Below are 21,486 nucleotides of genomic sequence, written 5' to 3' on the forward strand. Positions count from 1 at the left end.
CAAAAGTGACCCATGGTCCATCTTGCAACAATGCAGATGTTGAAGGATTCCTGGCAAAGTTATTTGCATACAGGTAGGAACAACCCAGAAGAACAGTCTACTAATGAGAATTGAGGGTGAAGAGCAAGGTAAAAGGAAGCTGAGTCTTGTACTGGTGCATATCTTTGAAAACCATTTCTTCTTGATATCAAGATTTAAATATTGGGGTAGCAAGCATCCAATGAGGCTAACCACAACTGGAAGTTGTATTTTCATCCAAGAGCTGACCATCTACACTGCGCCACTTAACCTTGGCATAGTCTAGGTTTGACTCTGCCTCAGTCCTGAGGCAGATGACAGGACCACGAAGGAAGCAAGCATACTATTTCACAAACTACCAGAATTCAGCAACAGATAAATCACAGCATACTCCAGACACAAAGCCATCCTTATCGAGTGGCACAACTCACAAACTGTCTCCAACAACAGAACCGCTCATTGAACTGAAGTTTGTTCATGCTTCTAATGTTCCACGTTTAGTATGCTTAGTGACCTGACTGCACACATAGGTATCTCATCAGACTTTCCCTCAATGTCTTGCATGGCTGTGCTTCCATATAGATCAAACGGATGGGAGTTTTGTGACCACACCATTATCACAGTGTAGAAAATACACATACAGAGATAGCAGTCACATTCTACACAACTACTGAAAATATGATTAAATTTACTTTCAATTAATGTATTTCTATGTATGAGAAACAAGCACTGCCAGTAGAGATGAGCAGAGTAAGTATAGAAATTCAGTCACTACATCAGTATACGGAGAACAGCTTTAACAAATGTCACCAAGGAATAGTCCAAGTATATTTGGGTTTCCTCAGAACGTGTGTAGGAGGCAAATGAGGTAAAGGCCTCTTTAGATCCTCTCCTACATTGTATTTTAATGACTTGCTAATTTCTTCAGATAAAACATACCACTATGAGAAGGCAGATAAAAAGCTAAACGATAGGGCTCTCTTTTAAATTCAACCTAACACAGGTTTCCTAGAGTTCCAATGTTTATTATGGTATTAAAAGGAAACACTTCACGACAAATACCCATCACTGAACTGTGACTTAACATCAGTTGAGATTGCTGGATAGAAAAACACTTAGCCATGGAATGTAGGTTATATTTCATCACCAGTCTTTCTTGAATGTAAGACCAGGAAAGTAAAGAAGAAAAACTTTAGAGAGTAGTTGTGGTGGAAGCACTAAGGTACATCCATCGCAACAATGGCCTGTTTATTTCCCATGAATTTAAGATGATACCTAGGATCTCATGGCTCTCTGAGCTCACATAAGTCTTGTGTGGAAACATGAGATTCTGAGTGGCCTTTCAAACACAGACAAGTACAAAACCAAAACAAAAATCCCCACAGGTCATAAAAGTTTTAACTCTCAAGAAATAAAAGATAACGTCTACAAATTACTTGTTCTCTCTTCTTCTCTGGTCTCCATTCCGTGTCATTACAAGAATCTTCTAAGCTGAGAACATGCAAAGGAACAACGTCTGCACTACAGAAAATGCAAACAACAACCCAATATGAAAGAGCTTGAAGCGTTCCAGAAGCTGAATATTAAGTTTTTGGAAACTGTATTTTTAAATGCAAAGCATTTTAAAATACATGACATTAAATTGGGTTGTGGCAGGAATCATGATAAACTACATTTTAAAAATTCAATTTCCCTAGTATGCTGTGAAAGCTCCAGGGAAAAAAAAGGAGCTTCACACAGATGACAAATGTAGCTGTTTGTTTTATCATCTCACTGAGGTGCTCTGGAATTCATTCCGCACTCTGCTGCAGGTGCTGCACAAAGACAGCCAAGGCAGACACAGGATTTACAGCTACCTCTTTAGTGATTTCCACACAAATTTGTAGGAGGCCAAGGGATTCGGTGGTTGGGTATTTTTCCAAACTACAGCCCTACCTTGGGAACTGTTAGTACAGAACACAGCGCCGTCGAGCACGGGGGGAGTTACAATAGCGTCGTCCGGAGGAAACTGAGGAGATGCGCCTAATGCAATAATTAACACGACTGAGGCAAGCTGCTTAGAACGATCACTTCAGTTGTCTTAATTCCCACGAATTACATCCAACCAGAACACTTCACTAAACTCCACTCAAGCACCCCTTTGACACATCCCTCCTAGTCCAGCAACTCTTAAGGATAGCATGCACAAAGCAGTAACCTCCTCCCAAAGCAGACAACTCCAATGCCAAGGAAAGACTCAGAAGAAAATCCCCCATCTCTTTTCTAACCAAACCCACGAGAAGAGCGGGGCATGAAACACGCCTCACGACAGCATGACTAAACTCTGGCAGCTCTACATCAGCTGAGGCCCTCCAAATATATCGCGACACGGCTGGGAGACACCTACATCGGTGTCGCCTAGGCAGGGGCGCAAGTAAAAAGACAACAAATCTTTTGAAAAAAAAAAGTTACATAATTTTATATATATTTATATAAAAAACCCAAACAAAACAAAACAAATAATAATAAAAACCCCCCGATCCAAAACGCGTCTCCCACCTTGTTTGTTCTGGACAAACTTCCCACAGGCGAGAGAAGAAAATGCCTTTCCGTAGCCTGCCGCCCCCGCCAACCACCACATACCTGCTTTCTGGGTACCTTCCGATTCGGCGACCCCCGAGCCTGAGCACCCAAAGGCCTGGCCGTTGACCAGACGAGGTGGGCAGTCTCCGGGAAGCAGCAGCAGCAGCAGCAGGCACCGTCTTCCCCTCCCCCGCTTTGTTATGGTAACGGCGCAGGCAGCCGGGCGGATACTCGCACACAGACGGGAACGAGAAAGAGAGGAGGGGAAGGGGAAACGGCGCAGCTCCACAGCCGCCGTTCGGGTGCCACACTGCTGCGCAGCTCGGGCCGGCCCCCTCGTGTCGTTTAGCGCGGAAAGGCGGTGCCTAACGACGCGGGGAGGGTGGGAAGGGAGGAAAGGGAGCTGGGGGCTGAGACAGGAGAGCGCCTGCTGGGGTTTCTTGTATCTCGCCCCTCAGGGGCGGATTACACTGTTTTTTCATGCGTTTCTTGGCTCCGTAGGGTGGCATGAGAAAGCTGGGGCGCTTGCTGAGGCAATGGCAGCCCATGCTGAGTTGATGGTGTCCCAGGTTGAGGTGGCAGTCCCCGGAACGGGTCGATACAGGGTTCCAGGTTGAGGTGGATGCTGGTGCCCCAGATGGAGTGGCTAGCATTCCATTTTGAGGTAATGGCTCCCTAATTTGAGATTACAGTGCTCTACTTTGAGACAGTAAGCCCCCGTGTTGACGTGATAATCTTCCACGTTGGGATACAATGCTCCAGATGGAGTTGATGACGTCCCAGGTTGGGATGATGGCATTCCCGGTTGAGATGTTGGCAGCCCATATGGAGGGGATGGTGTCCCAGGCTGCGGTAATTTACACAGTTCGTAAAAATGCAGGCAACAAAATGGATAGTTATTTTCTGAGAGCAGTTCGATTAATTCTCACTGAAGGAGGAACGTAGCCTAAATTTAAAAAATAGCATATAACCATATAATTAAAATTATGTCATGAAGTCTTAACAAACTGCATTCTTGTAAGAAAAAAAAAAGTGTAAGTAGAAGGTCTGCAGACATACAATAATGGAGATAAAATTTAATCAAAATAGAACTGCTTTTATAAAGACAGATTGTATGTATAGTTTCCACTTAAAGTATCTGCATTTTACACTTTTAATCAAGTCTAAAGAACCTACTGTTGCATGGAAAGTTTTAAAAGGCAACAAAAATTGGCAGTTTTAAGTCCCTTTATTCTACAAGCCTTTGAGAAATAATGAGTTGTTTTATTGAGTTTTGTGAAAGGTATCAGACAAGATGTATGATACTGAGAGATCCAACAATCCTTTCTTGCTCTATTAGCTAAAATTGATGAAATCAACATCATTCACTACCTAGTAAATTTGTTTTCTTTCTTTCCTATGATTGTTCCTAAGTGTTAGTTACCACTTTTCCATACCACTAGGTTTAAAAGTTCATGACCATGTCTGGGTTTTGTGCCTGGGAGACTTTTAGGAATGTCTATGAGCTCTTAACATGACTGTAACTAAAATGAAGAACCACAGTGGTTATAAAAAAACATAATTAATTAAAAACTGTAAGACTGCTAAAAATATGAACTAAATATGCACTTTACATAGGTTTTGGTGTTTTTTTGCCCCTAATGTAAATGTCTGTTTTAACTGAGAAGTGGTAAATTGCTAACCTTTATAACAATGTGATCTGAGCCAGAAACACTCACAAAACAAAGCAAATGTGAAAAGGCCTTTAGAGAAGTATTTATTTTAACCTTGTCTAAACATTGGGTTGGACTAGATGACCTTTGGAGGTCCATTCCAACCCAAGCTATTTTATGATTTTAGAGGTGCAAATTTATTGAAGTTTAAAGTTTGTAGTGCTTTGAAGGTGAAAGTTGCAAGACTGCCACTCAAGACATGTAAAACTGTTCAGACCAACTGGGGCTTTGTCTAGGTATGTTATAAACAGGTAAATTACTTTACAAGCTCAAAGGGAAAAAAGTGAGGATGCTGACCCTTCAAATAAGACAGTTTCTCTTTAAAAAGAAGATTAAAATAGCCTTATCTTTGTATGAAAGATATTTGCTATAATGTTTGAATAAGATATCTTAAATCTTTCATATCATAAACTAGTTCCATGACTGAGTATCACAGTACCACAGTATTATCAGGGTTGGAAGAGACCTCACAGATCATCAAGTCCAACCCTTTACCACAGAGCTCAAGGCTAGACCATGGCACCAAGTGCCACGTCCAATCTTGCCTTGAACAGCCCCAGGGATGGCGACTCCACCACCTCCCCAGGCAGCCCATTCCAGTGAATAACTACAGAAAGATAATAAATTAACCTTCAGTTTAGAAAATTAACCTCTGTAATCCTTTTGTATTGTACAGAGAAGTAATTTTTAAAGTATAAAAGGGGAAGTTCAAATAACACTGAGGTAAGCTTGAAAATTGCCTTTGATTTCAGTGGAGCTAGGATGTCATCTAGAATGTTAGGAGTTGTACCTCATGTTGAAAAGTCTTAGAATCTTATTAAAAACTAAAATAAAAACATTTGAAATTTCCTCTAGGTCTATGACTACACACTTCAGTTGATTTAGACATGTCTAATTCAGGATATGATGTGTAAATCCTAGACAAAACTGGTGGGATTACTCATTCAGACAAGACCTGCTTTGTGCGTAAGCACTGGTCTAAACTGTCATTGCAGGTAGGTTTATTTTTTTTTTTTTCATCTCCTCCTCCACTTCTGAGAATTAATACTCTAATAAGAAAATAACCTCTGTTTACACAGGGCTAACAACATTACATGTTGTGCTTCAGGTTAATTTGAAAATCCAATTCTCATAACTAGTTTTGACAGAGACACAGGCAGTTTCCTGAATGCATTTGCAGTAGAAGGCCTCTACATAATCTGTCTGGTTTCTTGTGTGGTTCTTTATTAAGATCCCAGAATAGATCTTTAACTCACTTCAAAGCCCTGTCTTTTCTGAAATCTTGGAGGACTGGCATGCTGAGAGATGGACCATTGTTTTTTCTTTTATACGTGATGAGGATAAAATGACTTTATAGGAAACCTGGCATGTTGAGCCCAACCAAAAAGCTTTCAGACTATGCAAGAATCTCAGTATTAATGATCAGAGATATTGAAAGAACCTTGGTCCCTGAGCCCTTCAGTGAAGTGTCAGAATGTTTTGACACATGGTGATACCAGTAGGAATGGACCATCACTCCAGTTGTATTTTCATTACTATGATTTTCACATTTAATCACATTGGATACATTACCTAATCAATTTTGGACATTTTTGTGAGTGGTCTGAGCTAGCATTCATAAGGTCTTCGTACAATTTAATATCCACTAAATAGAATAAACCATGTCATAAAATTATATTTAAGCTACTGTAAGGCCTTTGGATCAGATTCAAAAGCAGTGTCTCTTTAGATCAGTGATTAACATGGGAGCCAAAATTGCTTCCAAACTACTTTGGAATTTTGAGAGGAAATACATTGCTGTGCAGACCTAAATAGATAAAGGCACGAATATATGCAGACAAACTTGTATACGAGTCAGGTCATGCCATCAGACACCATGGGTGAAGTTAGAACTGGTTTAGAAGATACCTTGGTGGAGTAGAGCATCTGTTGTAACTTAGAATCCTGAGTAGCTTTGTACCTATATTGTGCATGTGTCCACTACAGTTCTGTACTAGGAGCTGTCATTCATTCCCCTGTTACAGTGCCACTTCAAGGCTGTCGTTGAACCTTTCAACACCAGTACTGTTTACACTCAGTGCCCTGGCTTACTTGGCATCACATAAACAAAGGGAAATTCAGTGTCTAGTTTTAAAATGGTGCTAGTTATACTCCTCAGGAAATGCAAACATTCATGTTTTTCATGTGCTAGTATCATTCATTTTACAGAAGCAACATTTTTATAGATGTAGAGAACAGGAATAAATAAAAAGGACTCCAACCTCAACACCAAAACCTGTTTAAAAGACAACATTCAGGGCAATTTTGCACATCAAGACCACCAAAGTAGGTACACTCTGAAAAGCTCTTCCCAGAAGTCCGAATACCTGTAAATATGCCTACAGTGCTTAACTTTCTTAATGGGATATCTGCGCCCCTGAGTAAATGCTTTACAAAGATTTACAACCTACTTTGGCGCAGTCTCTTCCTTAAAAGAAAGCAATGCCCTTTACCTCTACTCTGAAGAGGACAAAGCCTCCTGCTTTGCCTGCAGTCAGCAGTTACTATGAACCTGCGAGTTTGGCAGAGCTACACTTGCAGCAGTTACGTCAAGGTGAACAGGTGCCTCAAAGCACAGCCGAAAACACGGCAAGGCTTTTGCCATACAAGGAATTTCTGTTGTCAGAATCCGCCACAAGCATTATAAACCTTCAGACCAGTGGAGAGAGGGTAGTGATGGGCATGTTGAAAGGCTTTCTTTGGGGTAGTGAGGCTACGTTTCACAGGATCACCACCGTGTCGTTTCAATTGCTATTCTATCGACTTCTAATTTCTGTAACCCTGTTATTTATGATCCCCTTCGGCTGATCAGAGGGGTGTAAGCAATGGGGTGTGCACCGCGCTCACTCATGGGGGGGATGACCCAGGTCAGAGCTTTCACCTGAGCTCCGGCAAGGGCCTCGGTGCTGCAGCCAAACCGTTCTGGACCCGACAAGGCTAAGCTGCGGCCTGCCAGCCGCCCGGCTCTGCCAACCGGCCCGTGGAGGAGGGCCCCCCTTAGCTTTCTGTGGGACTCAGCTCCACACCGCAGCCGTCGGCGATCCCCGCAAGGAGGCACCTTCCCCTTACTTCATCCAAGCGCGGTAGTTTCCCGGCCTGTGCGCCTACACCTCCATGCCCCGTAGCGGTTAAGCCCGCAGGACAAACCACGCTTCTAGGCGCCCAGGCCCCGCGGCGAGCCTGGCGTACAAGTCGACGGCCCGCCCGCCCGGTAGGCACCACCCCCGCCTCCTCCCCCTGCCGGACACCGAGCAGAGCGGCAGACCCTCCCCGTTTGCTGCCACGGCACTCGGCTCCCGTCGCCTACCAGGGGGCAGCGCTGCCGCTTCAGCGGCCGCTGAGAAGCGGCTGGGCCGCCACGCATCTGCCTGCCGCCGGGCATGAGCTCCGGCTCCCCCGGCGGCCGCAGCGGTGCCAGTGGCGGCGGCGGGCGGCGGAGGAGGCGGCGGAGGAGGAGAGAAGGGGGCCCGGGAGCGGCGACCTTCGCAGGGGGCTGCCGCGGCAGGAGATGCTCTTGGTCCCAGCGGCACCAGGAGCAGCATGTTCCCCGGTGCTGACAACTCTAGCAGCACGGTCGGGCAGCCCGAGGCGGCAGGGGCTACGGCTCCCGGCCCGTCGGGCTCGCATAGCCCCGGTGGAGAGGCCGGCCACCGCAGCGCTCCGGCGGCTGCCGCTGTGGCTGGCAGCGGTGGCGAGGAGGAGGCTGCGGAAGACGAGGAGGACGAAGATCCCGTCTCGTCCCGCTTCGTGCTGGCGGCGGGGCTGGGGCTGCTGGCCGTGTCCGTCGTCCACCTGGGACAGGAGCGCGCCGAGACAGGGGGCGGCGGGCCGCCGTGTCTGGCCCTGCTACTGCTCCGCCTCGCCCTCTACGCGGGCTGCGGCGCCGCCGCCGCCGCGCTGGGCACCCTGATCGTCCTGATGTGTCGCGGCCGCCGCCGCCTGCCGCCACCAGACTTCGCCGCCGCAGCTCCAGTCCTGCGGGTCGCGGGGGTAAGTAGAGTGAGAGGAGCGGATCGAGGCGGATGGTGGCCGCGGTGCGCCCTCCCCGTCCCGCCCGCAGGAGAACCGGGAGGAAGCACAGGGCGGCGTTACGGGCCTCGCTCCGCCGCAGAGCGCCGGGCCAAAACCCAGTGCCCCGTTGTCCTCCCGCGACCGCTGGAGCCTACCCGCTCTCAGCTGCTTGTCGGGGCTTTAAATGGGAAAAGTTGTGGCGGGGGATAGCAGGTGGGCAGGAAGAATAAGGTCTCTACTGTGAGAGAAACCTTCGGATTGCACAAATACTAGTACGGGAATTTGTTGTTGGCTGTGTCTGGAATCCTTTTCTGCTCCTTCAGTTGAAATGTCATTAGTAAGAGAGAGGTGCTCGAAGAGGCAGCGTAGTGTTGTGCAAATGCAATGCTCTTAAGTTGGGCAGCTTCAGATAGTCTTAAAATTACTTGAGGAAGTACCAGCGTCTTGTCAAACCGCTGCAGAGCTCTGCAAAAAATAAACTTATGTTCTATACAGCTGCAACAGTCTACTAATTAATGTTAGTGGTGCTGGTCAAAATAGTTTTCCTCCCATCTACACCCTTGCCCCTCATCAAGTTATGAAATGTTCTGGACCTGATCCTAGGCAGGCCTGAAAAAGTGTTGCTGGAACTGAGGATTTGCCTGCCCTCCTGATTTGCCCATAGGCCGCAGGGCTGTGGTGTTTGACATCAGTGACTCTGGCTGGCTTTGTTTGGCCCTTCACCGGTGAGTTGTAGACCTAAGCAGGGTGTGTTAGTACGAGACGTTACCACGTAATTGCTATTTCACACAGGATACCTAGAGTACCCTACAAAGAAAAAGAGGAGTGTAATTTGTGCCACCTCAGCGTACAGCCTTGCTGTTCTGGTGACCCAGTTCATTAAGTTTGGTACATGTACTCTTCGTGTTAGCAGAAAGTAAATAATGCTGTCACTCCAGTGGTTCTGAGACTGCAGTCAATGCGGCTGAATTTGCAGAAAAGAGTGTGCTGGCAGGGCAGAGAATCTGTTAGAAGTCACTTGCCTGATACATTTCACTGTCATGCTGTCTTGCCAGTCAGGTCACCCAGCTCTTCTGCATCTGATTTATTCCTTCATTCTTTGACCTAGGGAGGGAAAAAGATTCTATATTCGAGCAGTACATTTTCCCAGGCTTACATGTAATGGAAAGTGACAGAACATGATTGTCAGTAGAAGAGATCATTTAGCCGAGTGGTTGGTGACTTCAATTGACAGTCCTGTTGGACCGTCAAAAAAGGAGCAAGTTATCTTACCCTTGCAATTTAGAAACTGTAATTCCAGGAATGTTATTTGTGTTTTTCGTGTCTTCAGTTTACAGTTCTGGTGATTTACGTCTGATACCAAATGGCTTTAGGGCTGCAAAGCTCTTTGACATAGTTTTTTTCTGAACACAATTTTGTAGCAGTTCCTAATTGATCATTCATTGACATGTAGCTGAAGAAAGTAGTACTGTTTGTGTAGGCAGCATGCAGAAGCGTAGGCTGTTCACTGAAATGTTTCTTGCAAAGTTTCTGCCATATATTTATCTTTGAAATTTTCTAGATGAACATTTTTATATCCTTTTTTTATTTACACTCCTTTGTTACAATTCAGTTGTTACTCTCCCATTTTTCATAAACCCTGAGATGTCTTTTCATAGATCCCTTCAGGATTTCTTCAGCCTTGTTGCATCTTTTCTTCAGCAATAGGGAAGAATGCTCTACTGGCCTAATAATTAATTTTTTTCCTGCAAAAGAGTCTTATGGATTGTGTCTTGCTCTGGATGTGTTGTATGTATGTGAACTCAAGGCGTACTGCTTCATTTTTATTAGTTGATTTCCACATTTCAGTTAGCAGATAAGGAAACACCAGGTATTCAGTAATAAGTATTTACTCTAGTGGGAGTCAGGCTCACCTCTTGTAAGGTGAGTGGGTGTACTTTTGATCAACTTCAAAAGGCTTTGGATCAAGTTCTTTATGGTGAGCTGAAAAAAAACTATTTTTGGCAAGTTCTCTATTCTGTAAGCACTTACAGTGTGAGTTTAGTGCTGTTGGTTTTATGATCTTGGAGGTCTCTTCCAACTTGGCTGATTCTATGATTCTAAGTGAATAACTTACGTGAGAAGGTGTTGTGTGACAGGTTCAGACCTCAGAGTAACAAAGTGTATGCCTTTATTCATTTTCTTTGAGCTTGCTGCTTTGAGAAGCCATATTTCCAAATGAGAAGCTGTGTTTTGTCCTAAATATTGTTTGCATAAACCCTTTGAGACTTGAAAACTGAAGATTTTATGGTAAAATCAGGTATCTCATCAAGAGCATTTGAAATCTACTGCTGACTGTAAAGCAAAGTGCAGTTTATATCTCTGTGATGAGAGATGCTTTCAACCTAGCCTTCCTGTATGTGAGAGCTTTGGTCACAAGGTACATCTGGGCAGTCTTCTGACTTCCACACAAAGCTTTGTTTCTTCCTGTATTCTTTTATATCTTCATTTGGAAGAGTGCTATACATACAGCTCATCATATTGCTTTACTTATTGATTAAAGTACTTGCAGGCAATAATATTGTTAAATAGTTTGTTTAGATGTCAAATAGTGAGAATCAAACGATGCCTCAAAATTACACGTCAAGTTGTCATCAGGTATTTTTCAGCACTTCTTAGGAACTACTCTAGGACAAGATTATTTGTGGCGTGGAGGATAGCAAAATGTAAGACAGTAAAAAAGCATGGTGACCCAACTGTACTTTCATAAAATGCCTGTCTCAGAGGAGGTTTTCACTCTTCAAATATCGGTTGATGTGCTCATATCAATGATAGCCCTGGTTTAGAATGTGTGTCACATCTTTAAATTAACTTCAGTGCTTCCTACACTGCTGTTAATCCGTGTGGTTGTAGGAGAGATGACTTCAACTCTTCAATGAAGAACTAGGTTAATTAAATTAGTGGGAAGGGAAAGGGAGAAAAAACTTTTTCCCATGTTTCCAGTGTGCATTGTTTCTCTGCCAGAAAAACCTAGCAGGACAGAATTTCCTTTTCAGCAAAGTCTTTCTGACTTATTCAAAGCAAAAAATATGAATAATAGAGAGCTGGATTATCAGCAGCATTTAAATAATGCAAAAGTCAAGGATTAGTTTATTAGATGTAAGAGCTACATTTTAAATTCAGATTAAATGAATAATACTCTGTATAGAGAATGATGTACCCAATCTGCCTTGCAGTACTGACAGAAAGGTAATAAAAGTGGTGTTTTTTCTTCTTTTCCCAGCAAGAAGGGCACACTGTTTCTAATGTCTGAAGTTTCAGGTTTTTTGTGATTAACAGTTGCCACTGATTTTAAAACTCAATTCCTAATCCTTTAGTCATTCTTGTTCACTTCTGTTCAGTAGCTTTCCATTTTCAGAAGTAGTTAACTCTGGGTTTCTAGCCCTGATTGAAGTGTGACAGTGTATTATGTTCCTAAGGGCTTGTTCCACCCTTGAACATGGACCTTTTGTGGACCTGGCACTAACAGGGGGGCATGGTTTAACTTCAGGTGGCAACTAAGCACCACATAACCACTTGCTCACTGCTCCCCAGTAGAATAGGAAGACTAGACGTAAGAAAACTTGTGGGTTACAGATTAAAGACAGCTTAATAGACAAAGCATAAGCCCTGCACAAAAGTAAAGCAAAACAAGGAATTCATTCACCACTTCCCGTTGGTAGGGCTCTATCACGTGTGATAGTTAATTGGGAAGACACTATGACTCCTAATTTCGTTCCTCCAAATGTTTTTTCTTCTTTCCCCAACTTTAGAGGCTGAGGGTGATTTCATGGGAATCCCTTTGGCCAATTGAGGCTTACTGTATCCCTTCCCAGCTTCTTGTCCCACCCTCAGCCTACTTGCTGGTGGGACAGAAAAGACCTTGACTGCTGTCCAAACACTGCTCACCAGTAACTAAAACATCCTTATGTTATCAACTCTGTTCTCAACACAAATCCAAAATTTATTCCATAGTATCTGCTTTGAAGAAAATGAACTCTGTCCCAGACAAAATCATCACACGCACTGGTAAATCCCCTCTTTGGATCAAGTAGTCATTGAAATATCCATATTCTTGAAGATAACAAAGCCGTAACAGAGCAAGTAGTGTGATTATTGGAAATGATCTGAGTGATCTAAATCCAGTGGCAACTTAACTTAGGTTGAATGGCTGTCATAATACCCAAGTTGAGTGCTCTGCTTCTGCTATGTTCCTCAAAAGGAACAGAGAAGAAAGATAGGTAGTTTTATGTTTCCATTCTCTGTTGGTCTTTTGCCATCATGTGGAGCTTGTGAATGTAAGCTCGCAGGAGCTCCAACAGCTGTGGGAAGTGGAAGGTTTGCCATCTGTAGGCATCGATTTCAAGGGTGATGGAAAGCAATTCTTGAAGTACAGTGCAGTTTGGAGCAGCTGTGAGAGAAGAAAAACTTTTTATCTCTTTTCAGTCTCTACACATTAATAAGCCTTCAAAAGCATTCTTGGGGGTTTTCCTCAGCCTAAGGCCAAGCATGTTCCTACAGTCTGTCTCATTCTCGGGCCCACTAGGGAATATGGAGGTTTTTAATACTGCAGAGCTTTTGCTGTTACTTCTGCCTCTCATTACTGTCTCTGCTTTCTGCTCTTCTGTTGTGCTTCTTTTAGGTTCTCACAAACTAATATTGTGATTCACTACTATTTTTAAAAGAGGCCAGTTGTTTCTGGATTGAAAGTAGAGGGTATCTTTAGTTTGTTTTTAACAACCGAGAGTCTGACACTTATTCCTAGTGCTACCTCTTACATAGGCAGGTTAATAATCAGCTTTGGTGATGCAGGTGGGTTCACTACTAGGGAAGTCCTGAAATTAAGATAATGAAAAAGTATTGTAGGACTGCCTAGCAATTTCAGGAATACCTAACAATTCTCAGAACACTGCATGAATTGCATATGTTCAATGTGAGCCTGTTATTTTGGGGTCTGTAGTTTGGAAATTTCTGCTACAGTGTAATTTTAGGGATCTGTGGAATATCTGTTATCTTTAGGGATTTATACAATTTTTGAGAATTGAAGTTTTGTCAGACCTGCATGCATTGATTACCTGCTGGCCTAACTTAGAAGAGATGCGTTTATTCTTGCATGATGTTGATCTCAGTAGGTGAAATGTTTTTCAGCCTATGTGTCTCGCTTATTTGTCCTGCAACTCCTTGATGGTGAGGAAATGTAATTTTTCTACACAGCTTTTCACCCATCATTTATATTTAGAAATGTCTTTTGTTGTCATGCAGCCCTTGCTGTTTATTTCTGTTAGATCTGTGCCATCTTCAGTTTTCATTGTATTGTGCTTGGCATTTAATTTTCTTGTGTTTCATATTTTGCTGTGAATCAGGCTGCTTTTACTTTCGTAGGGACTGCTTTTCACTTAAAGTGTTTTATGATTGACAAAATAACTAGAGAGCTAGTTCATTTCTCCTGATAACTGAGCTCTGCTGATTCAACAGAAAGAGGGGTGGTGGGCTCATTGGGATCTTGCTGTCAGAGTCTCTGGCAGGGTGTCCTAAAGGTGAAATCAAAACCGCTGTAAGAAAGTCAAGAGTGAAAGTCTCTTGTGTTCAGGGTACAGTGTGAGATTGAAAATAATGTACATGTATATTGGAAATGTTCTGAAAATACAGCCTGATCAAGTCCCCTCTTATTGCCAGGCCCTAGTTCCTTGTGCTCTGCAAAACAAAGCAGCAAAATTTACCCAAGGAAAAGACAGTTTAAAAAAAGAATGTGTCTGTGGGAGATTTCTATGAGTAGTCATTCTGTACCATTTTTTCACTCCTTGAGCATACACAGGAAAAGGGAATAAGCTAATAATGTTAATGAAATGAGTGATGACAATGAATTCTGAGTACTTTTTGATGCTCTGTTAAAAAGACAGAATACCCTATGGTGAAAAGTCAGGTGGGACGGAGTGTGTAGCAATAAACAGTGCAGGAGTTTCTCTCAGATTGGCAAGCTAAGACTCTGTAGCTGAGGAATGAGTCTGTGCAGGTTTTTCTGGCTTGCCAGTGATTTGGTTTTCATAGCACTTGGCTTCTTTGGTCTTGAAGTATTTTCCATAGGCTCTACTTTGGTTTTGACAGAGAAGGAAAGTGTGGAGGTGTTGGGTAGACTGTGGCTGTGTGTGTACCCTGCAAATTCACGTAAGCCTTTATTGCGATGTTTTGTTTTTAGGGAAGTGGACTGTGATAGTGCAGGTCAGGATTACTGGAAACATACCAGGTTTTAATCAGTATAAAAGAGCATCTCAGTTTGGGCCTTGACTGTATTAAATGAATTTATGAACATCTTTGGGTCAGTCAGGATTTTGTGGATGGTTTCATGAAGTGTAGCACCGTTTTCATTTAGATGAGCAACACAAATCAAAATGTGCAAACTTTGGAGTCTGAGTTTTCTAGCTAAACCTGTTCTCTGCATATACACCCTCCATCTGACTTGAGGCAGGGGTGGGAATAAAATCTTTCAGTGAAATCTGCTGGATGTTTTGTTCTCTCAGCTGTTAGAGCTGAGTTTGAACTGTGAATTTACTTCAGTCCTGTTATCACAGATTCTGGTGAATCCATGTTAATGGGTTTTTACTGTTGGTTTTAAGGTGTTTATTGTCATCTAACTTGGGAGTACCTGTTTATTTAGTAAATAGAACATTACTGTTTCACAGAAACAGAATTTAAAGCAAATTTAAATGAGTGAAATGATTCTCCTAAATGTAAGTTCCAAAAACTGAAAGAAAAAAGGAATCCAAGCAGGTGTTTTAGAGAAGGCAACTTGAGGTCTAATATATTATCAGTCACTAAATGAAATTCATAGTTCTCCGAGGGATCATCAGGAACCATGGTAGTTCAGGTTGGAAGAAAAGTTTGGAGGACATCTAGTCTACCCTTCTGTTCAGACTCCAGCTAGGTTGCTCAGGACTTTCTCCTGCTGAATTCTGAGTATCTTTAAGGATGGAGCCTCTCATACTGCCCCTCCATTCTTGTACTTGACCAGCCTCATAATTAAAATAGTTTTGCCTTGTAAGCAATGGGAATTTCCTGTTTTGCAACCTTGCCTCTTGTCCCGACCGTGTGGAGGCATAGTCTGGTTCTCTTTTCTCTGTACACTCTTGTTCAGTAGTTGTAGACAGCAATAAGGTCTCTTTTTTTGCCTTTTCTTGAGCCTGATCTACCCCAGCCAACATCATTCCAATGCACTGAAACATTCCTGTTTATTCAAATGTTAGATTCTCATTTGTTCTTGAAAATTTGTACTTAAACAATGTAGAAACCTAGTTTTTAAACAAAGTTTGGTTCTTGCTCTGTTCTTATCTCTCAAACTGTTGCATTTTATTGTATGAATATGGAGGGTTTCTCAGGGAATCCGCTAATGTGCATCTTCCTTTGCCCTATCCTTGCAGGAGAAAAATCACCATTGCTAGTGATGATAGTCACATTTTAAATTCTTTTTGATCACTTGTCTTATTTGAACTTCTTTATACTGAACTTCAGTGTTACTCTATCTTAGAAATGAAAAGCTCGTGCCTTTTAGAAGTCAAACATGCCAACTGTAGAGGATGTTCTCAATGAAATCTATTCTTGCAAGCTGAAATAGGAGTTTGTATCTTGGTATTTAAGAGACTGCATTTCAGCGAGGCATTAACACTTTGCCTCATTCTTCACGTGTTCAAGATTGAAAGATAGAAGGATCAGTTCCTGCTTTGTGGAATTGTATAAATTGGATCATACAGTGCTGATGAGGAGCAAGCTACTTGCAACCATGTATCCCCTCTGAAGAATTTCTTGCTCCCCCCCACCCCCCCTTTCTTTTCCCCATCTGCTGTGAAGTAGTCCTGAGCTAGGGCAGGGAGTGAGGCAAGAATTCAGCCTGGATAATTTTCTTATCTCAGTTCGTGTTTAAACTGGTTTTGAAAGGAGTAATTTGATTAGCAGGTCATGAGAGTGCTTACTGATGCTTTAGGCCATTCTAAGCCACTTCCTGGAAACTATGTGCAAATGAGAACTGTTGATGCTGAAGTTAGGGGCTTGAGTGTACCAACCTCTGTGCAGGTATGACCCACGTTAGTATAAGGGTTAGTCCTGTAGGATACCCAAACTAGCCTCAGTGTTAGAGAAGATGGAGTATGCTGAGCATAAAGCATCAGCCAGGGTTGTGGCCTTGTGCTTGGGAGCTCTGTCTTCATAGAAAGGCCTGAGCAGCTTGCTTAATAGTGCTCTCTGTATCCTGTCCTTGGGTGTATTTGGGATGTTTAATGTCTCCTTCTCTCTTTAAATTGGGGTTTTGAATTGTCCAACTTCCTGCTGCAAATAAAGCAGAAACATCCTGAAGTAATCATGTGACTTGCATTAGCACAGCTTTGTTTGGAGGAAGCACAACAACATTAGCAGTGAGAGGTGCTACATTGGAGGCTTACAGTAGTCACCTTAGGTGTTCTTCCAGATGACAGGTATGCTTTCCCCTGCCTTCAAGGCGGGTACGGTGTAAGCTTTTACAAGCAGCGTGTGCGGGGAAAGAGGGTCATGAAAATCTGTGTAGCATTCCACTGATCAGACTCTGTTCTTACTACCAAAATTATAGTTGAGGAGGAGTAAGAGGGGCTGAAATGGAGGCAGACATGCTGAAATCTTGCTGTTCTTGCCATCAGTAGCACTGTTAAGGAGGGAAGAAAACGTCTAAAAGACCACAGCCATGGTCTCGGAGTAGCAACTGGAAGAAGTCTAGGGAGCATTGCTGCTGGGACAAATTAACTGCGGGTGGAAGAAGGACACTCCAAGGCTCGGAAAATATCTCTGGCAATGCTGTGTGAGGTGTGAGAAGAGTGTTGGGGTAGTGCTTAGACTCTTTCATCTGTGCATATTTTATATTAGACTATATGGATCTATCTGCAGTTGCAAGAAAACACGTTACACCAAAATACACTCTTTTCTTGCAAATTGGCTGGAATAATGGTGTACTAATTTTAAAAACATTGCAGAGTCTTTTTCCTTAACCACTCTCTTCAAGTTTCTACTACTTTCTTGTTCTCTGTAGGGTGAATGTTAGGGGGATTGGGATGTTTCTGAAGCACTGGTTCTTTACTGAGTTGTCTGAGCTCCCATCAAGGGGAGCAAAGTAAACTAGGTAGCAATAGGGAAAAATTCTGATTTGAATTGTACTGCATTCTGTATAAGGACAGTATGAGTCACTGCTTTTTGTCTGAACCCTGAAAAATGTTTCTGTCTATACCCACCTGTTTGGACACTACAAGAGCTAGTACTTCCAAATAGACAAATGTTTGTATAGTACAGGAGCTTAAAATGCAGCAGCCACAAGTGTCCTTAGACAAAGAAGCACAGAAGAATGTGAACCAAAACTACTGCAGGATGACCATGAATTCAGTTTTTTTTCTTCTGTTGTTTTTGGTTTATTCCTTTCTCTTATGATGAATGTTCTCTTTGAATTTCAGAGTAATTGGTCTGGAAGCTCCCATGATTCAGTCCAACCAAGGAGAGTGGTCATTTCTCACAATATGGATAAAGCGCTGAAAGAAGGTAAGTCTTAACTTGGGCAGAAGGTCTTTAGACTCTGATTATCTTTTGACCTCTTAGCAAACCATGATTGCATAATATTCTGGAATTTTATAATATGACTTTGGTTTATTCCTTGATACAAAATGGAAGTGTGAGGTCTTGGTCTTCCCAAGAGATCCTCTGTAGTAAGCAATGAGGTGTTGTTTTTGGGGTTTAACTGGTACTTTGTCAGTTTAGTGTCTGTTTTTTTACAGAAATATATTTAAAAGGAATCCTCAGTACTTGTGCACTAAACAAAAAGGTAACATATCAAAGACTTCTGATTGTTTTTTGCTGAAATGATAAATCCTGAAGACTTTTGCAGTCTTCTTAGTACATTTCTGGTCCTGAAAACTGAATGTAAAATCCAACCTTTGTAATTTTGGCCTATACAGTCTATGAAATCTGTGGATCACGATACAGTCACTCCACTTGTAAAATGTGAACTGGCATCATAGATTTAAAATATCTTGTTTACAATTCTCTAAAATAAAAAATAGCTGCTACTTCTGCACATGTATTTTTAACTGACTCCTGGTAATGCAAAATATTGTAGAACTTGAGATAACATCGGAATTTGAAGCAAAACTTTTTTGGATTTGTTGCTTAAAAGATTATGCCAGGTTGGAACTTAAAGACAATCTGGAGGAGGAAAACTGGCTTGCATATTAAAAGAAGGGAACACATAAAGAGTTATGGACTATAGCTTTTAAAATAGGTTTATAAAATTTGATATAATTTCAATATTTTACCTGATTAGTATATTTTCCTTTTAAGATTTCTTTGCAACACATTTTTTCCCCTATTTTTTCACACTGGTGAAACAGGTTTCACACATTGCTTTAAACAGGTTTCTTGTCTTATGAAAACTTCTTGGGATATATAGTGTTTTTAAAGATATTTTGAAGAATAGCTACTAGCAGGATGGGTAGCTAAAATATAAAATTAAAACACTATTGCTCGCTTACATTTCTGTGAAGGGGAACTGTTATTTGGTTTTAGGCACCATTTTCTTCTGGAATGTCAGATTATAGGCTTCCTGATGATTTGAAAGGAATAATGGAGTTTAAATATTACATGTTTGAAAAGATCACTAACAAGTTTTTTGCTGATTTCTCCCATGTGCACTTTAATATTTGATAACCTGCAGTGGAGCTTGAAATTAAGCCTTGACATAACCAGCGTAGAGTTTGAGGTCATGGGCTTGTCTAGAGACACAGCAGGGGGAATGTAGTTGTGTTATCCTTCCTTCCTCTTAGTTACACGTAGGAGTAACTTCTGTCTGTTTAAAAAAAAAGGGGAGGGGGAAGCTGTCTTCATCTAAAGTATTTATCCTGCAGATCATTCAGTTATATGCATGCATCTGTCCTCACTCAGTGAGGCTTAAGGAAAGTTACCAGTATTGAAGTGATTCATTTTCCAGAGTTGAGGACCTTCTGTTGTGACAGCTTACTTGCCTTTCTGCTATTTCTTTTCAGAGTAGTTTTTTACCCTTCATTCTCACTCTGAAGTTTGGAAAGCAAACTCGTCAGATCTGCTTGTATTTCTTCCAGGCCTTAGTGACTAATGAAGCTAACTTCTCCTCTGTTACGCAGTTTGACAAGGATGAGACTATGATTTTCATTCTACCACATGTAGACTTAAGCAAGCTTTTTCATTTTGAAAGGTGTTTGTGTCAATCTGTGTTTGAGATACTCAATGAATCCCCAGAAGAAACATTTTGCTTTTTTTTATTAGAGTGAAATGACAAGTCTGTCTGAAAAACAACAGGACACGTTGCTTGCCCTGTGACAGTTCTGGTGTTTTTAGTTGTCTTGGCATTATCTACGCTTTTATACAGGTCTATGGTTAAATAAACTTCATTACTAATTATATAAAAAAATGCAGGCTGTATTTCTGTTTTGTTGGTGCCATACTCTAATGCTAATCAATATTTGTGGTGGTTTGGTGTTACCCCCCCACACTTTGGAAATCACCCAGACTAGACTCAGCCAGCTCTGGAAATTGAATGAAGCTTATTATTTGCAGCTTAGCACAATATAGGAGCAGATATTTACAGTATATACAGAAATACACAAGGTAAAAGGTAATACAGGAACACAACAGCCCTCCCAGAAACCTGAGTCCCCAGGAGGGGCTCTCAACCACCCTTCCACCTTCTCCCACCCCTCAACCTTACCCTAGATGTTGCCTTGTGCTCCAAGGAAGAATGGAGGGTCGGCCAGCGGGGTTAGGAAGCAAGTGGATTAATCAGAGAGACGGAGAGTGAGGTTAGAGAGAAATGCTGCCAGAGCTCAGGCAATGCCCGAATGCCTTATCTATGTTTATACTCTTGTTCTTATACCTATCAGCAAGCCTATGAGTGAAGTAGACATCACCACTGCTTTTTTCACAGCCTGTGATCTAATCCTTCTCACCAAAACATTCTAGCTAGCTTCAAATTAGCACAGTATTACACTACTGAGGATTAAAATATCCATATATTCCGTGCCTTTTTGCCAGGTTCTTCAATCTAGATCTACCGTGCTGTTCAACAAGATGAGTTAAAAAGTTTCATTCATTTAGGCAGGAGACTATTCTCCTGTGAGTTTAATCCTGGGGACCAATTCAGACTCTGCTGCCACCAGTGGTTTTGAGTAGGTGTTGTCAGGTTATTACAGTTGATTGGGTTTTGGGGTTTTTAAAAGGTTTTGCTTCTCTTTACCTTCAAGTTGCAAAGATAACATTTTCACAGGAGCCAGTATCACCTAATTTCAGCAGTGCTGTTGCTGGCACTTTAATTTTTTGGTCTTCAACAGCTTTTCATCATCTGTGCAATTAAGCTTGCCTAGGGATTACTAGTTCTTGCACCATTCACGAGTTGCCTGTTAAGTCAGTCATGATGTGCTTTGGCTGGTGTTACAGTAAGTGTGTGGACTTTTTTCTCTGGCTATTAGTGTGGCTCTGTGAGGTTCTGTAGTGTGTCTTATGTGACAAGCTGCTTTAGTGCATTTTTTCTGATGGTTCTCATTGTAGTTGGAAGGATGATATCAGTAATCATCTGTAGTTTCAATTGAAGGAGTCATATATGTTTCCATTTCAACCATCGCTCTTATTTCAATAAGTGTAAAAACATGATGGTGTTTAGATAGCTGTCCTGTGGTGGTCATTGGCTGATAATAGTTGCCTGTGTCTTGGATAGCTTCTCAACTTGTCAAAGCTAGGGTAACAGAATTGTTGGGAACCACCTTTCTACGCTGTTGAGCACTGAGCCCTACCAAGAAGGTTCTTCTGTTTATGTTGACTTACAGCTCGGTTCTAAACTTCTTTCCAGTTCCCACTGACAACAGAGCAGTATAACAGAGCAGGGCTTCTGAGTGCTGTTTCATTCTTAATTATAGCATACTTGCATGAGCTGCAGGTACAAGGCAAGGGAAAGCTGAGAAATAGCCTTGCTACTGTGGTGTGCTTTATGAAATTCAAGTTGTCAAAACCAAACCAAGTGTAATGTTAGAAAGAGATTTCCTTGTGGAATATGCAGAAAGAGAAGGCCTGGTAGTCTTAAAACCCTGAGTCTTTTTTT

General features: G+C 42.1%; 2 protein-coding genes across 2 annotated transcripts in view; one reads left to right on the plus strand and one right to left on the minus strand.

Annotated features, from left to right (window-relative positions):
• CFAP97 (cilia and flagella associated protein 97) overlaps positions 1-2,966 on the minus strand; it is a 32,126-nt gene extending 29,160 nt beyond the window's left edge. Inside the window, exon 1 of the mRNA XM_064148979.1 lies at positions 2,641-2,966. The gene's annotated coding sequence lies outside the window, so the exon portion shown is untranslated. The remainder of the gene's footprint in view (positions 1-2,640) is intronic.
• Positions 2,967-7,611: 4,645 nt separating this feature from the next.
• Positions 7,612-21,486, plus strand: part of SNX25 (sorting nexin 25) — a 76,580-nt gene continuing 62,705 nt past the window's right edge. The window contains exons 1-2 of the mRNA XM_064149004.1: positions 7,612-8,321; positions 17,822-17,906. Of these exons, the coding sequence (XP_064005074.1) occupies positions 7,872-8,321; positions 17,822-17,906 (535 nt within the window). The 5' untranslated portion in view covers positions 7,612-7,871. The remainder of the gene's footprint in view (positions 8,322-17,821; positions 17,907-21,486) is intronic.

Source organism: Pogoniulus pusillus, chromosome 9 (genome assembly GCF_015220805.1).
Source record: "Pogoniulus pusillus isolate bPogPus1 chromosome 9, bPogPus1.pri, whole genome shotgun sequence".
In the NCBI taxonomy this organism is placed as follows: Eukaryota; Metazoa; Chordata; class Aves; order Piciformes; family Lybiidae; genus Pogoniulus; species Pogoniulus pusillus.